The 16,328-nt window shown below is 42.1% G+C and overlaps 3 protein-coding genes across 3 annotated transcripts; all 3 read left to right on the top strand.

Annotated features, from left to right (window-relative positions):
• Positions 1 to 5,954: 5,954 nt before the first annotated feature.
• LOC308327865 (26S proteasome regulatory subunit 10B-like) lies at positions 5,955 to 7,124 on the top strand (the record flags this gene model as incomplete). The annotated part of the gene is made up of 1 exon (XM_080781436.1): positions 5,955 to 7,124. The coding sequence occupies one exon, from the start codon at positions 5,955 to 5,957 to the stop codon at positions 7,122 to 7,124; it is 1,170 nt and encodes a 389-aa protein (XP_080637562.1).
• A 3,292-nt stretch (positions 7,125 to 10,416) lies between these two features.
• LOC308328369 (glyceraldehyde-3-phosphate dehydrogenase 2-like) lies at positions 10,417 to 11,685 on the top strand (the record flags this gene model as incomplete). The annotated part of the gene is made up of 1 exon (XM_080782145.1): positions 10,417 to 11,685. The coding sequence occupies one exon, from the start codon at positions 10,417 to 10,419 to the stop codon at positions 11,683 to 11,685; it is 1,269 nt and encodes a 422-aa protein (XP_080638271.1).
• A 1,688-nt stretch (positions 11,686 to 13,373) lies between these two features.
• LOC308328370 (glyceraldehyde-3-phosphate dehydrogenase 2-like) lies at positions 13,374 to 14,435 on the top strand (the record flags this gene model as incomplete). Its single annotated transcript, XM_080782146.1, has 1 exon — positions 13,374 to 14,435. The coding sequence occupies one exon, from the start codon at positions 13,374 to 13,376 to the stop codon at positions 14,433 to 14,435; it is 1,062 nt and encodes a 353-aa protein (XP_080638272.1).
• Positions 14,436 to 16,328: the final 1,893 nt, after the last annotated feature.

Consider the following 16,328-nt stretch of genomic DNA (forward strand, 5'->3'; position numbering starts at 1 on the left):
TAGTCCAAGATTAAGTAAATTTAAATCAATTGACACTTTAAAATAAATAAATTATACACTCAACAGAGTGCAGTTCTAGTTAAGTCATATTTTGCATGAACTACTCATTTAATTACTTTATCTCAGAGAATATATTTACTGTATTGTACAGGTGATCCATATAATCCATAATGGCGCTTACTCACTCAACAGTGATAGTGCATGAGTATTTACTGTATGACTGACTAATGTACTGATTTCAGCTCATCTTGCTCAGCTGACCACCAAAGAAACCAGGCTGACTGCTGCTGAAAGCCAAGAGTGGATTGGTAAGTATGTTTTATAAATATAATATACTAACATATTATTAAGTATACATGTATATAAAAAAATCCCCAAAAGGTTCAATTAAACGGAGTACAAGGTACTCATATTTCCACTTTTTTAATGGTATGGTACTTTAAGTATGATATACGGTACTAATATAAAATATGATACTGTAAGTATATGCTCAGTAAACATTATGTTCAGTCTTCATTATGTATGAAGAATTTACTGCACATTATTCCCCAAATATGCATAGAAAATTAAATGATCTACTATTCTTTGGCACACATTTGGCTTTTTCTTTTGCAGATCTACAAGCTCATAACGTAATGTGACATGTTGTGAGCTTGTAGATCTGCTATATGAGATATATATAAAGCTATATGAGATTTGGTGTAGAGCAGAGGTTCCCCCCCCCCCACCTATATATTAGAGACATATTTCCACATATACAGTATGTACATATGAACCTGAATATGCAGCATAGGCTATATTCTGCATATACCTGCCATATATTGGCATAATAATTATGTTAAAATAGGCCATTTAAAATAAAACCATAGCACCACGTGCACCATTAGCCTTTTCATGTCACGCACCCCCTAGAAGACACTCGCTCATGCACGCACCACGGTTTGGGAACCATGGAAGAGGGAAATACTGTGCAAAAGGATGCTACGCACACCAATCCAAATAGAATATTATAATGTTGTGTTATTGTAATAATAATGTTGGTAGTGTTGCCGATCCAAGGCAGAATAAACAGAAAGGTAGTCTTTGAAATAGAAAATAGTGGCCGCACAAACTGGTATAGCTAAAGTGCCAAGAATTTATTATAGGATGAAGAGAATACAGATTAGAAACCAACGTTTGGGCAAGTAACTGACACTTCAGGGTATGTGGAAAAACATTTCAAATGACCATATAGAGCCTGGGCTATAGTCTTACAAGCAATCACATTCTGACACATATAGAGCCTGGGCTAGTCTTACAACCAATCACATTCTGATGACCATACGAGCCTGGGCTAGTCTTACAACCAATCACATTCTGATGACCATACGAGCCTGGGCTAGTCTTACAACCAATCACATTCTGATGACCATACGAGCCTGGGCTAGTCTTACAACCAATCACATTCTGACCCGTATATAGCCCGGGCTAGTCGTACAACCAATCACATTCTGATGACCATATGAGCCTGGGCTAGTCTTACAACCAATCACATTCTGATGAGTGCTGAGAGCAATCAGAGGGAAATACTAGCAGCCCTTTTATACAGCCCTGGGGGACCCCATCAGGTTTAAGTGGTTATTAATGAGTAATTCATATTGATGGTACTGTCACACTCACAACATGTTACATTTAACCAAAGTAATGACTTTACCGTCTTCCACTATTAAATGTCAGTGAGGATCTGACCATTAAGGTGTTGTTTACAGTTTTTTGGATCCCCAAGGACCCTGTTTTTGCTGGAAATAGCAGATCTACAAGTGCACAACATGGCCCAGTTCAACACATGCAAGAGATCTGTTATTTTTGCACCAGAACAGGGGTACTAGGGTTCAAGTAATTAATGGAGTATTTAACTCATAAACCAACTAAATGTAAAAAGCGGCATTCCAAAATAAAAGACTGGCTCAGATGCAATTTCTCATGTTTATTTGCGAACGCTAACGCGTTTCGGCAGAGCCTTCTTCAGAAGACTTTTTATGTTCTCAAACACTTTAATGTCAAGGACCCCCAAAAATATATGTAATTGGCCGCTGACCCCCAGCTGAAAATATGTTGTTCCATGGACCCCCCCAGAAGCAAAGCAAAAAACGCACTCTGAAAGAATATATATTCAATGATTTGCACCATATTTTCACGATTTTTCAAAAATAGCAGATCTACAAGCTCGTAGCACGGCACTCATAGATCTGCACACTAAACACCATCTGCTTAAAACACCAAAAGGGGTTCCCATCCTGAATGGGTTAATGTTAGATAGGATGTTTCTGTGTGGATGTATGGGCTGTCAAGGCCAGAAAGTAGTGTTTTGCTACTCCGCAAGTGCTCCTGCGTATATGACGATGATGTCACGTGCATACCCTCTATTGGCTTAATATAATATTATGCTTTTATAATATTTAAACTGTTTGATAATGCTCCTCCTGTGTTGACAGACAAACCTAAGGTGGCTTTCTCTGCTGGTTTGGGTAATGTTGGACAAGTTGGACCATATACTTCTACCACCACTCTGATCTACAAGAAAGTCAATACTAACATCGGCAACGCCTACAATCCATCTACAGGTAGTGCAAAGGGTTTTTACTTAAGTAAAAGTATCAATACTGCAATATAGAACTACTCTGTTACAAGTAAAAGTCCGGAATTCAAAATGTGCTTGAGTAAAAGTAAAAAGGTACTTAAAGTAGTACAAGTGAAAGTATTCATTATGCAGAAAATACGTGCCAAAAATCTTCAAATAAATATAGTGGAGTAAAAGTATAAGTAAAAGTATTGGAAATTGGAAATACTCAAGTAAACTACAAATACCAAAACATTGTACTTAAGTACACAGTGCTTAAGTAAATGTACATATAGTTACTTTCCACCACTGTGTGTTTCACATTGAAAACAACAGTCCAGAGGAGATGAGGAATGTAACCTCTTAACTCACACAACATGTAGATCTGACTTTTTAAATGAATGGTTTTTATTTTTATAATTGTATTTTTAATTTCTATTAATGTAATGGTGTTCTCTTATGTGTACTCAGGGGTCTTCTCTGCGCCTGTCAAAGGACTCTATCACTTCACATATGCTGCAGTTAACAGGTGGTCAGAGACTTTCTGTGTCCACATGTATAAGAATCAGCAGAGACTCTTATTTAACTGTGGATACAATAGTGGAGATGTTGACCAGATATCTAGTGGAATGATGGTAGAGCTGGAGGAGGGAGACACTGTTGACATGCGTTTACATTATTATTACAGGCTCTTTGATGACTCATACAACCGCTCTGTGTTCAATGGTGTTCTGCTCTATGCCATGTAACACTGTCTGCTACTGGTACCATTACTTTATAAAAAATGTTTGAGAAGCATTACGTTAAAGAGCCTCCATAATGTTCATATCTATCCTGTCAATAAACACATTGTCTGTCTGTTGTTTGTTTTACTTTACTACAGGCGACACACACACATACTTTATTAACCACTTTATTAACCACTACAAGCTCTTTGTCAAACTGAAGCAGAGGGGTGTGCCTGGATGCATACTGGCATACTGGTATGCCAAGCAGAGTATGCAGGTAAAGTGGGGGAACAGCCTAGCTTCGAAATCAAAACGGTATCAAATAATGAGGGTCCGTGGCCGCCGCGGCCTATGGCCTCTGTCTGTCATATATAGCTTGCTGCTTTGCAGAAATGGGATATGAAAAATAAATAAATGTAAAGATATTTTAAAATATGTTTTCATGTATAACCACCTTCCCTACCAACATACAGCTGGTTAATTCTCACACTGTTTACAGTGGAGATGATTGTCCCTTGGTGTGAGTACGCTGGTGATTCTTTAGGCTACTTGAATAACTGTGTGACCTCAGGCTACCAGACCTACTAAAACTCTTGTCACATGTATTACAGTGGAAAGGTTTTTCTCCAGTGTGGACCTGCTGGTGTGTGTTCAGGCCACATAACTCACTGAAACTCTTGTAACATGCATTACAGTGGAAAGGCTTATCTCCAGTATAGTATGATGATTATAGTATGATATAGTATAGAGGACGGACGAATCCTTTTTTGCAAGCGCGAATATCTTAGTTAAAAAATCCAAACAAAATTTGATGTAGCTCAAGGTACAATGGGCAGTAAAAAAAATGAAATGGAACTCATTCTCAATAGTGTTTATATCAGGGGTTCTCAACCCGTGGGTCGGTCACCAAATTATTTTTGGGGGGCCCCAAATTATTTTACAATACTGTGTGTGTACGTGCGCGCGTGCGTGCGTTACTCACGGTGTAGCGAACCCAAGCCAGAGAATGGTGAAGGGTACTGATGTTTCCAGAAGGTTTCCTTTGTGTGAAACACCTTTTTTCTCGACAGACACCGTAATAACTATAGGACAGAAAAACAAGATGAAATGAGCTCTTACAACATACAAACATTACAAACCAGGTCATAAAATAATAACATAGAGAATGGGCCTTTAAAACACACACACACACACACAAACATAATCATGAATAAACACAATGTTTAGGCTACATGAAAGCAACACCTCTCTGTTAATATAAACATATCCAGAGTAAATGCACAGAAACACAAACACATTACCTTGTTCCCGTTCTAGCTGGGTGCTAAAACTGCTGCTGCTTGCCTCAAACATTTCCTTCTGATTCTGAGCAGCCAGGTGAGTGCAATAACTAATCAAGGAAACCCCCAGTGGAAAGTTACCAGGCTCTCAGCCACACACTGAACTCAAGACCAAAAAACCCCTTCGAAATAGAAGTATGACATGTTGCATGCAAATAATTACAAAGACAGTACAGTGCCTTGGGTCATTTACACACAGCCTGCCTTAAGTGATGTTGAGGGTGTCCTTGTCCAGGGTGAAGATGGGATGCATGTAGTCAACAGTCCTCCAGGTGGCAGCAGAGCTCAGGTCTTGACTCAGGGATGCAGAGTTGTAGGAATGCATGTGGCACTGACTTAGCCTGGTTAATAATAATAACCCAGACTCAAATCATCCGCCGCCAGGCAATTTTATTTTGCCAACGGCTGATTCGGTCTGGCTTATTAGCCAGGCTAGCACTGAGTGGAGTGGCCCTTTTTTAAGTGCTCTCGGGAGGTTCGTCAGGAAGTGCCCCTCCAGCTGAATCAAGTTCCCTTGATTAGGGTGCTGCCTGGGTATAAAAAAACACTCGCCCTCCTTGTGCAGAAACAGGAAACAGACAGCATTCGTTGCCATGGTTACCATCATGCAATTGTGTTACCTGTTATTTTGTTTGTACAGTTATATGTGCAGCCTTTTCATGTAAAATGAACCACCATCAGGTAAGACAGGCCACTGTTTTTGAGCCTATTATCTCCTTGCTCTTTAAAGTTGAACAGCCCTGGATGCACATGATTCTTGCCACAGTTAGGCTACTTGACATATAATAAAACAGCTTTGATTGGCCTATGGTTATTATGGTGGGAGTTATGGTGGGAGATGGAGATGCAATGCATCACATCTTCTGATATGATGCAATCACATCAGTCATATGATGACTGCTCAGGGTAAATGCCAGGTTAAAACAAGCAATTGTCAATGATGAGGTTGATAAATTAATAAAAAGAAATGCCCATATATTAAAACAAAATGTTATGTTATACATGTTATGATGGCCTTCATCACATATTTTGTCGCATTCTTTGTTAGTGGCTCAATTTACATTAAAGGTGTTCATCTAAAATGGGCCACTCAAGCTGCAAAGCAAAACAGAGTCATATAATGTCATTGGGCCTACATTTTATTAATAAACCAATGAATAACATGTAACACAGTGTAGCATTACATTTTATTAATAAAACAATAGGTCCATATTTGGCCAAGGGCTGTGTTACATCATATTCAAGACAGAGGCCTATATTAATAGAAAGGAGATTCAGTGCTGCATCATGGAGGACAACAGGGAGAAGGCATTGTTGGATTACAGAAAGAAATTACTTGAACACATTGAGGTCGATGGTCACTTAAAAGAACTGTGGGAGCAACTTAGAGAGCAAACTAAGCAGTACGAGAAGTCAGAAAATGACCTCAAAGCTCTGCAAAGTGTTGCACAGATTATAGGAGAGGTGCTCAAACAGCTGACTGAGGAGAAGATCATTGTCAAGGCCACCAATGGGCCTCGATACGTGGTTGGATGTCGCAGACAATTGGATAAGTCCCAGCTCAAGCCAGGCACCAGAGTGGCACTAGACATGACCACCCTGACTATAATGAGGTACCTGCCAAGAGAGGTGGACCCCCTGGTCTACAACATGTCTCACGAGGACCCCGGCAGCGTCTCGTACTCCGAGATTGGAGGCTTGTCCGAGCAGATCCGCGAGCTGAGAGAGGTGATCGAACTGCCTCTGACCAACCCTGAGCTGTTCCTCAGAGTGGGAATCGTTCCTCCGAAGGGCTGTCTGCTCTACGGACCCCCAGGCACCGGGAAGACACTGCTGGCCAGAGCCGTGGCCAGTCAGCTGGACTGCAACTTCCTCAAGGTGGTGTCCAGTTCCATCGTGGACAAGTACATTGGCGAGAGTGCGCGGCTGATCAGGGAGATGTTCCACTACGCCAGAGACCACCAGCCCTGCATCATCTTCATGGACGAGATCGACGCCATCGGCGGCCGCCGCTTCTCGGAGGGAACCTCGGCGGACAGAGAGATCCAGAGAACCCTGATGGAGCTGTTGAACCAGATGGACGGCTTTGACACCCTGCACCGGGTCAAGATGATAATGGCCACCAACAGACCTGACACCCTGGATCCTGCCCTGCTGCGTCCCGGCAGGCTGGACCGTAAGATCCACATTGAGCTGCCCAACGAGCAGGCTCGTCTGGACATCCTCAAGATTCACTCCGGTCCGATCACCAAACACGGAGAGATGGATTACGAAGCCATCGTGAAGCTGTCGGACGGATTCAACGGAGCCGATCTGAGAAACGTGTGCACAGAGGCGGGCCTGTTCGCCATCCGCACGGACCGCGAGTACGTGACTCAGGAAGACTTCATGAAAGCTGTGCGCAAGGTGGCAGATTCCAAGAAATTGGAGTCAAAGTTGGACTACAAGCCGTTATAATGCTTCTCTGCTATTTTGTTTGTTTTTAACCCATTAAGACTGGGAAAGCATCTGTGTCATTTTAGATTGTAATTACTTCAACCATTATTTTTTACTTTGGCTATTCAAAAATAGCAGATATACAAGCTCATAGCACGCCACTTTGTGCCACGTTATGAGCTTGTAGCTATGCTTTCTTAGAAACATTTTAGAAACGCTATAAAGCTAGCCCCTCCTACATCTGGAATTTGTGTGCAACATGTGGTAGGTAGCCAAGTCTATTGACTTTTTTATGTTCGTCTTATCATCCTCCCCCCGTGACGTCATTTGGCAGCCAAGTCTATGGACATGTCATGCTTGTCTAAGGCGCCCCTCAGTGTGATGTCTTTGCAAACCATACAGTTTTATTCTCTTGTTGTGTTGCTATTCTTAAATTCTTCATTATAACTCGAAACTTTGACACACTCTAACTCTGCCATATTTTCAACTAGAAGCTTTGTTCAGACTTACAAAATGTTTTTGGGAATAGAATATCTTAATACTGTTTCTTCAGGAACAGTATAGTACCTTCGTTTTAGTCTAGTTTTATTTGTGGTATCGATCTCGTGAGTTATTTTATTTAAATTGTATTCATTATACTTTATCTGTTATGTATTTTAACATAAAAAACTTTTGTCCTGATTAATAAACTGATCTTTTATATTTTAAATAGTTAACATTTAAAGTTTATTTTATTTTTATTAAATGTATTTTATTTAATGTCCAGGTCATTTCCCGCCTCAAGAAAATAAATCATGAATCGAGTCTGATCTACCTCAAATTTGAATGAAACGTTGAGGGGTTACTAAACAAGTATGGCACAACAAATTCTGCAGATGTCTTGCAGAAACATTCAGAAATATGATTTTATCACTAAATTGTCTTGTGGGTCATGTGACAATGATCATAAAATAGTGTATATATACGTGGGCTGCCTTCCCCCTACAATGAATGGCATATATTTTAGCTGTTTTAGCTGCACTTCACTGGTACCAGTCTCCTTTAGGATTGATTTTAAGATTTAATTGCCATTACAATAGTCATGGCAATTCACCAGTGGCCATGAGCAATAATGTATCGATTCATTTTATAAAGTATCAGTGAATAATAATGCACTTAATATCATATATTAAATTTGACTTAATTATTTTTGCATCAGTGTCACCGATAATGTCATATTTTGTCAAGGTGTGCTATCGCCATAATGCTTCCATACTGCTGGCTGGGTTATACAATGTGGCCCCGGGTGTGACTATTCTCACAGCAGATCCTTGTAGAATATGTACGGACATACACAAAGCAAAGGGCCCTATCTTGAGCCACCCATTACCCCGGGCCCTTATCCCTAAACATATTTTCTATTTTTTACAATAAAAAAAAACCTAGCCAATCTACATCGACACATTTTGAGCTTGTAGATCGGCTATTTGAACTATTTAAAAAGGTTTTTCAAAATAGCGCAAGATATAGATCATATAGGGCTCCATTTTCGTTCGAGCATTCTAAATATACAATTTGGGGATTTAGCAGTGGGGAAGGAGTGTTCCCCCACTAAAGTTGGTATTTTGGTTACCTCACCTGTCTATATCCCTAAATACATCCATTATACATAGGTGTGGTTTGGGCTATACAATAATTAAACCAATCACCGTGCCACGTGCCATTGCCTTATCCGTTGCCCGTTATGCCCAGTTCTATATTGCTTCATAGCCTTACGGTCTATAGTCCATTGTGGCCAACACAATGGACACAAGGAAGTGTGTCCACCTCTGCTGATTATAGGACAATTACAAAGATGCGCAGCCTGCACTCTGCGGACATCCTATACCAAACAAATTTGGCATACGGCTTACGGGCTTTCTTCAAGTGAGTGTAAATAATGGCAATCTATAGAAATGGTCTCCATAGCAATATCAGCCTCTCTATATGTAGGCATATATAGGCTACCATGTTAACTTACACTTATGCATCATACAATATCTACAGTATGTATAATAATGTACCTGTACCATGGGGGGCATGCAATAATCCACAACAGTTTACCATAATGAACAGTTTTTGGGGAGTGCTTGTTAGTGTACAGGATATACAAGAGTGGGAAAAGAACACAAACTTGGGGTGAGCTGGTGGATTATGTTCACCAGACATCTTCCCGTTCACCCTTACCCACTGGGTTCTATTTGTGAGGAGTCCAGAACCCAACCTGAGTCTAAAGGGCATACTGTCTCCGACCACCAAACTTTTCGTTGGAAAGATCAGATCAGACAAACGAAAAGTTTGATGGTCGGAGACAGTATGGACTGCCCTTAAGCCAAAGTCAAACAAGTATGACTGAATGATGTTAAAGGCTGATGAGAAATCGACAAAAAGCAGCCTAGCATGTTTCTTGCTGTCTTCCAGGTGTTTACACTATAGGTTCAATAAGGTGATGGTAGCATCAGACACCTCAGGCTCTCTTAGCCCTGTATGCAAATTACAAAGGGTCCAGGCAACGCTCCATTTTTGCCAAGAGCTCATCCTCTCAAATGACAAGCAACAATACGACATACAAACAGTAAAAGAAAAATACATATTCAGAATTAATGTTGACGACTTTAAAAAAGAGATGGGGAGCCAGGCATAATAAAGGAGTGAGGATACGACTCACAAGATACATAGAAGAGCTCACCCTATAGTGAGCTGTTTGCTACCCTGTATTGGGGCAGGCAGAGTTATAAAAGAACCAGAGTGCTAGCCAACAATCCCCTCCCATTCTCTTTATCACTTGTATGGAGTTGGTCGCCAGCACATATATACTCCCTTTTTACACTGTCTTCCGTGTTTGGGAACGATGACGTTGCGGGACTCCCCCGTGTCGTTTTGTATCACAGAGTAATGTATCACATAGTAGTGTCACCTTTGTGCGCAATCCATGTGAACAAGCTTGTGTGCAAGCTTGTGATATCGAGCCCATTGGTAACTCATTCATGTAAGGGGTCCCAGCTGCACTTGTTGGCCACCAGGATGGCCGAGCTGGGGGCTTGGTCCTGGGGTGCAAGTTGAGTAGCAATCTCAGTGTGAAATAAAACTCCCTGGAAGTCCATATTTGGGCAACGGTTTGTGCTACAACTGTGTTATGTCATGCCCAAGGCATACACCTGCATAACGTCAATCAACAGGATAAAAGGAATGTACCATGAGTCGTGCAAAGAAAATTGCGTCAAAACATCCGTAGAAGCATTATTCACACTACGTCAGGGTTTTCAATCATCTGGGACCTCAGGACCCACCCACAATGTTGGGAATGCAGGAAACGGCAGGCACCCCAGAACTCACCGTTGGAATCAATGGCTTTGGTCGTTTTGGTCGTCTGATTCTGAGAGCGTGCATCAAAAAGGGTATCAAAGTCGTGGCCATCAATCACCCCTTCATTGACATACAGTACATGGTCTACATGTTCAAGTATGACTCCACCCACAGACCGTTCCCTGGGAAGGTCTGCCACATCGGTAAGAACCTCTCGATCAACGACCACATCATCACGGTATACCAGTGTCGGAAGCCATCAGAGATCCCATGGGGTGAAGCCGGAGCACGTTTTGTTGTCGAGGCCTCCGGAGACTACCTCAGTGTGGAGAGGGCCTCTGCTCACCTGCAGGGCGGAGCTAAGCGTGTGATAGTCACCTCCCCCTCCCCCGACGCCAAAATGTTTGTTATGGGCGTTAACGAGCACTTATACGACCCCGCTGTTCACACGGTCGTCAGCACTTCCTCCTGCACCACCAACTGCCTGGCTCCCGTGGCTAAGGTCATCAATGACAACTTTGGCATTGAAGAGGCCCTGATGACCACCATACATGCATATACAGGCACCCAGAAAGCAGTGGATGGTGCCAGTGGCAAGTCGTGGCGTGACGGACGAGGTGCCCTTCAGAACATCATCCCTTCTACTACTGGAGCCGCCAAGTCCATATGGAAAGTCATCCCTGAACTCAAAGATAAGTTGACAGGCATGGCGTTCCGGGTTCCCATCGCTGATGTGTCCGTTGTGGACCTGACGTGCCGTCTGTCTCGTCCCGCCCCCTACGAAGAGATCAAGAAGGCAATGAAGGCCGCTTCACAAGGTCCTATGCATGGTATACTGGGATACACCGATGACATGGTGGTGTCCTCTGACTTCCTTAGTAACACCCACTCCGCTGTCTTTGATGCTACAGCTGGCATGGCCCTGAACGACAGGTTCGTGAAAATCGTTGCCTGGTACGACAATGAGTATGGCTACACTCACCGTGTTGCTGACCTGGTCATATTCATGCACAGAAAGGAGTTTCCTCCGCCCAGTAAATCTAAAAGAACAAAACCAAAACCAGCCGACCAAACAAAGCCAGCTGACGAAGAGGCCAAACCAGCAGACCAAACAATACCAGCTGACCAAACAATACCAGCAGATGAAACAAAACCAGGGGAAGAAACAAAACCAGCGGACGAAACAAAACCAGCCGAAGAAACAAAACCAGGGGACGAAACAACACCAGCCGACGAAACAACACCAGCCGAGGCCTAATAATAGCGATAATAGCGCTACTCCCATGTGGATCTCTGACATCATGTTGCTTCTGGTGTTTCTGTCACCTGTTGACATGACTCTCACGTGCATGAAGGTACAGCAGGTGTTCTGTCATCAGCTGGCAGCGACTATAAAGGCGGCACAATCTCTAAATGCCGGTTTGGGGAAAAATGCTATCCATCCATTGATCGTCCAACGATGCATGCCAGCCCAGTAGAAGGAATGGTCCTTCCGAAATCTACAATGATATAGTGAGCATTTGATACCGCACTGAAATGCTTCACACTATCGCATACCTCACCACTGACCTTCCCAGCTCTCGCCGCCGGCTGCTGCTGTTTCCACCACTGAGATGCAGACGTGAATGGTTGTTTTCCCAACGTGACCCAAACACTTCCGGTGCATAGGTCAGCGGACACCAGCACAACTCCCAGCGGTACAGATGGATTTGCTGGCTGCAGAAGCACTGCATTCAAGTGAATGAGGGTTTGGCCGGACTTTACACTTGATTTTATTACCGCAGTAAACATTTTCATTCATTATTTATGTATTCAATTGCTAGTTTAAAGTATTTTTTCAATCATGATATGCGTTTAGTTTATGGTTACATTATTTTTAAATGAATGATAAAGTAGGGTATACTTCTGGGGCTTCTGGTTCTATACCTAATGAAGACCCGTTCCCTTTGTCCATATTTGTTAGCCTATGGTTTAAATGTAATTAGGGATGTCTCCATCACGTTTTTTTGCTCCTGATCCGATTCCGATCATTAGATTTTGAGTATCTGCCGATACCGATTTTTCCTGATCCGATATGTATATTTTTGCCCCTCATACAGGTTTAATGTTTGTTTTTAGTTCAATGTTTGTTTTAAAAACGCCATTGACAATGAAGGGGAAATGTATGTCATAATGTGCCTCATTACGTCATATTGTCTCTTGTTAATGGCGTTTAATGTTTGTGTTTGGCACCGTTTGTTTTACATCACCATTACATCACCTAATCAACATGAGTTAGACTTTAATATATTAGCGCCCCTCACTTCACACGGGTGTGATTTTTTAAAGAAGAATTTTCCAGACCCCGAAGTATATTTTTATAGAGCACTTATATATGCTACAATATCCAAAATCACAGACAATATGCAGTCTAATATCTATAATATTATGGATATGATATTGATACAAGGGATGTCCCGATCACATTTTTTTGCTCCCGATCCAATTTCGAAAATAATGATGCGATTGGCCCCGATTTCCGATCACCTGATCTGATCATCAACCCCAGTGGTAATTGTGCTGTGTATGATTTTAAAGTAGCATTGGGACAGGTACGGTACAGGTATAGCTTTTAGGGCTGCTTGCAGGACTGTGGGGTTTATCCCCTCTGGTGAGCACACATACATTATTTGTTGTATTAGTATTTGTGGTGTAACATGCTGTTTTCTCTTTGTTGCTGTGGCATAATTTCTGTGGCAATCCATATTTGGTCAACGGTTTGTGCTACAACTGTGTTACGCCATGGCCAAGGCATATTCCTAGATAACGATGAACCAGCAGGATAAAAAGGGACGTACTGGGTGTTTGACACAGATTACTTGCCCTGAGGTGTATTTAGAAAGGTTAATCGCTTTTTAACAGAAATTCTCAACCTTATATAATCAAGGCCCACCCACCAAGTTGAGAATGGGAACTGAACTTCTTGTTGGAATCAATGGCTATGGTCGTATTGGTCGTCTAGTTTTGAGGGCTTGCCTCAAAAAAAGTATCAAAGTTGTGGCAATCAATCACCCCTTCATTGACATAGCGTACATGGTCTACATGTTGAAGTATGACTCAATCCATGGACGTTTCAAGGGCAAGGTCGCCTACAAGGGTAATAAGCTCTTCATCAACGACCACACCATCCTTGTATATCAGTGTAAGAAGCCATCAGAAATCCCTTGGACTGAGGCCGGAGCTAGGTTCATTGTCGAGGCCTCTGGAGACCTCCTCACTTTGGAGAAGGCCTCTATTCACCTCGCGGGCGGAGCTAAGCGCGTTATAATCACTGCCCCCTCCCCCGACGTCCCCATGTTTGTTATGGGAGTGAACCAAGACAAATACAACCCCTCCAGTAACAGAATCGTCAGCACTGCCTCCTGCACCACCAACTGCCTGGCTCCCCTGGCTAAGGTTATCCATGACAGCTTTGGCATTGAAGAGGCCCTGATGACCACCATACATGCATATACAGGCACCCAGAAGACAGTGGATGGAGTCAGTAACAAGGCGTGGCGTGACGGACGAAGTGCCCTTCAGAACATCATCCCTTCTACTACTGGAGCCACCAAGGCCATAGGGAAAGTCATCCCTGAACTCAACGATAAGTTGACAGGCATAGCGCTACGGGTTCCCGTGGCTGATGTGTCCGTTGTGGACCTGACGTGCCGCCTGACTCTTTCCGCCTCCGAAGACATGATCAGGGAGGCAGTGAAGGACGCTGCAGGTGGACCTATGCATGGTATAATGGGATACACCGAGGACCATGTGGTGTCATCTGACTTCCTCGGTAACACCCACTCCTGCATCTTTGATGCTAAAGCTAGCCTGTGCCTCAATAACAAGTTTGTGAAACTCGTTTGCTGGTACGACAATGAGTTTGGCTACACCCAACGTGTGGTGGACCTGATGATCTTCATGTACAACAAGGAGTATGTCATGAAAGAAAAATCTAAAAAACCAAAACCAACCGAGGCCACAGCGTGACTCCCATGCAGATCTCTTAAGGGTTTCTGTCTCACAAGCCTTTTGTTTCTACGCGCTTTGCATTATTCAAGTTGTGATGTGATGTTTGATGATTGTAGGCAAAACTAGCTCTTTTACTAACAATAAAGATTCATGCAACAAGCTTTTATACTTCATTTGTTTTATCTTTCCTTTTTCCCCCAAATAGAGTAACCGATCCGATTTAATTTGCTGTGCCAATTAGTAAGTAGTAAGTAAGTTTGTTATGTCTCAAGTGTTGTGAGGTACATCATTAGGATCCAGCTATATATGTCCTGTGTGTATAATAAAATCTTGTGAACGTCTTAGCGTGATACTGTCTCGTGTCATGTTATTGTTCTCCCGGGCCCGTCCGTCTGTCCGCCGCCGGACCAAGGAATACTTCAACCGGGTTGTCACACACACACACACACACACACACACACACACACACACACACACACACACACACTACCGGTCTGTCAGAACCAGACGAGGGTCCAGTACTTTATACAACACCCACCAGGAGGACACCTGTCTCACCTGCCACTGAGGAGTCCCCACCAGGAGGACACAGCACCGCCGTCCTACTCGTTCATTCAACAATAATAGATCTCTGGTGTAAAGAGAAATAGGAGGGATTGTGGAGACTGCATGGAGGAAGGCCTAGGCTGAAATTAATTCAGCTTTTCGCAGTCCTTCCACAAAGATATCCTGATCTAGATGGGTCAATTAGGGAGGGGACTCTACCGACAATTATTTTGTGGGTTCCGAGGTCTTGAGCCCTGTGGGCAGGTCAAAATGGGACGGTCTGAAACTCATATATTTCAGCACTGTGATAACATTGTGAGTATTTTTTGTCTAAACTTTAGTTTTTTAGAAAGGTCATCGTTTGATAATATAGTCTCGGATTAAGCAAAGACAGCTCCCATTTGCAAAGCTCCCAGTGAAAGCGGTACACTTTCGCCAAATGAATGTTGAGCGCAAATATGGACACGCTTTAGGAAATTAAACAGATGCCTGTACTATACAGAATCTACAGATCATTGATTTTTCTTGATATTATAATGTTTATAGACTGAGAACAGGTACTTTGTTAACTATGATCCTAGATTTCTATTTCTATGCATTTGATGTTTCCCTTGTTTACTGTAAATTGCTCTGGATTAAGCGTCAGCTAAATTGTAAATTGTAAGAACTAGATTTGACCATCAGCTCCTTAAAGATTCCAGCTTGCAAAATACTTAACGCATTGATGATCTGGAAGAATCTGATACAAAATGTTCAGCTAAACTGTAGTTTACTTTCAAGAAACCCTTGAATGACCAAACTAGCCATAATTATGTTTTGTGCAACATTCTCCACCATCGCAAACATTATCCAATAATGTATGATTCACAATTAATTTTTTAACAATTATGTACAGTAACTAGTGATATCCAACAGGTGAAGCCAAATAATAAAATGTTGACTTTTTTATTTTTTACAAATTTTATTTATGAATTTATTTATTTATTTCGTAAGCATGAAATGATCAGTGTCCAACAGGCATAATCTAATGCTGTTGCATGAAGCCAACCAATTTATTGATAATAGTCTAAATATTGAGATAAAAACCTTGAATTTCTTGGCTGTCCTGAGGTTGATGTAGGCTACTTTGTTTGAGGTATAGGCTTAATTTGGGTGGAGGGGGTAAATACGTACCTTGTAATGTATGTTTTATGTTCAGATTTTAGTGTATATGCACACTGTCTTACACTGTCTTTTACGCATTACCTTCCCATTGACAGTGAATGGACAATTTTATGACATAGTGTCTGATGATGTCATAGTATACATTATGCTGATTGTACAATGATAAGAGCACCCCTCACTTCACACGGGTGTTATTTGTTT

This window comes from Protomyctophum bolini (assembly GCF_963924005.1).
Source record: "Protomyctophum bolini genome assembly, chromosome: 14".
NCBI lineage: Eukaryota > Metazoa > Chordata > Actinopteri > Myctophiformes > Myctophidae > Protomyctophum > Protomyctophum bolini.